This window comes from Myotis lucifugus, unplaced genomic scaffold (genome assembly GCF_000147115.1).
Source record: "Myotis lucifugus unplaced genomic scaffold, Myoluc2.0 scaffold_69, whole genome shotgun sequence".
NCBI classification, from domain to species: Eukaryota; Metazoa; Chordata; class Mammalia; order Chiroptera; family Vespertilionidae; genus Myotis; species Myotis lucifugus.
Window position 1 is genome coordinate 4,936,952 of NW_005871117.1, and position 1,238 is coordinate 4,938,189.

Genomic DNA, 1,238 nt, shown 5'->3' on the forward strand with positions numbered 1-1,238 from the left:
CATGTATCATTTCTGGGACCCGTGGAGGGTGTTGGAAGGGGCGGGAGGGCCTGAAGCTAAAGCAGCTTGGGACTTGGGCTTCTCCATGATTCCACTGTGTGATCCTTTAGCCTCAGAGATGTTGCATCAGTTGCTGAACCACAAACACCTGCTAGAGATGATCTAGGCCAAGTGGCAACTGTCATGAATGAGGAAGCTGAGGTCCCCCGGGGCCAGCTGCCCCGCCCAGCCCCTGGGAGGCGCTGGTGCCCTGCTGGCTCCCTGGTGCTCGTGGGGTCACAGCAGCACAGCGTCCGGGGCCGAGGCTCAGGCTCCGCCCGGGCTCCTGCGTGTGCTGGCGGGGAACCTGGGCAGGTGACGAACCTTCTGACTCGGGACAGGAAAGACCCACCTCAGAGACCCCTGTGAGGCTGAGCTGAGACCATCTGGGCGCAGAGCACTGTGTGACGGACAAACCCCTCGGCCGAGTGGGGGCTTTGGATCATTTGATTGCCCCTAACTGCCCAGCCTCCCGCTATCTGCATCGCTGCCCCCTCCAGGCCTCTCCTCTCCTCTACTCCCCAGGCCTCCGACGCTCCTTCTGTCGATTCTGTGCACCAGCCTTGGGCAGGAGCCTGGGAATAGGTCTCATTTCACCCTCAGCCGGGCCTCCCCCTGGAAGGGCTCAGGGTCTTCCCAAGGTCACAGACAAGTTAGATTTGGCTGCCAGTGATTTCCAGGCTTCCCACTCACATCCCCTCTTGTCTTATGTTCCCCTGGGGCCCATACTTGTGGGGAATGTGTGCGTTCACTCCTCTTTGGAATCCTATTAACTCACCCCATGGGTCACCCACACCCTCAGAGAGCCCTTGGCCTCTTGGGGGCCTCAGCCTACCCCACAGCCCTGGAATGGCCTCCCCCAGTTGGAGCCTGGGTATTTGCCTCGTGGTGCCCCTGTGTCAAATTCGGGATGTTAAAGGGATCAGTGCATCCCCCCACCCCCCCCATGAGGTGGCTCCGGGTCCGACTTGGAGAGCCCCTGAACCACCCTGCAGAGCCCCCTGCCTGGGTTTCTAAGCCTTGGGGAGGGGGCACAGCGCATCCTCTCAGCCCCAGGGGGCAGCCCCTCAGCGGCGGTTCTGTCCCTGCAGAGCCCCCCTGCCTGGCGGAGCTGGAGCGCATCCAGATCCAGGAGGCCGCCAAGAAGAAGCCAGGTGAGGCGCTGGGCTGGGTGCAGAGCAGGAGGCAGGGAGGGGGCC

General features: G+C 62.6%; 1 protein-coding gene across 1 annotated transcript in view; it reads left to right on the forward strand.

The window, feature by feature from the left end:
* Nucleotides 1-1,238, forward strand: part of SPOCK2 (SPARC/osteonectin, cwcv and kazal like domains proteoglycan 2) — a 14,524-nt gene that overhangs the window by 8,329 nt on the left and 4,957 nt on the right. Inside the window, exon 8 of the mRNA XM_023755139.1 lies at nt 1,131-1,193. Coding sequence (XP_023610907.1) covers nt 1,131-1,193 — 63 coding nt within the window. The remainder of the gene's footprint in view (nt 1-1,130; nt 1,194-1,238) is intronic.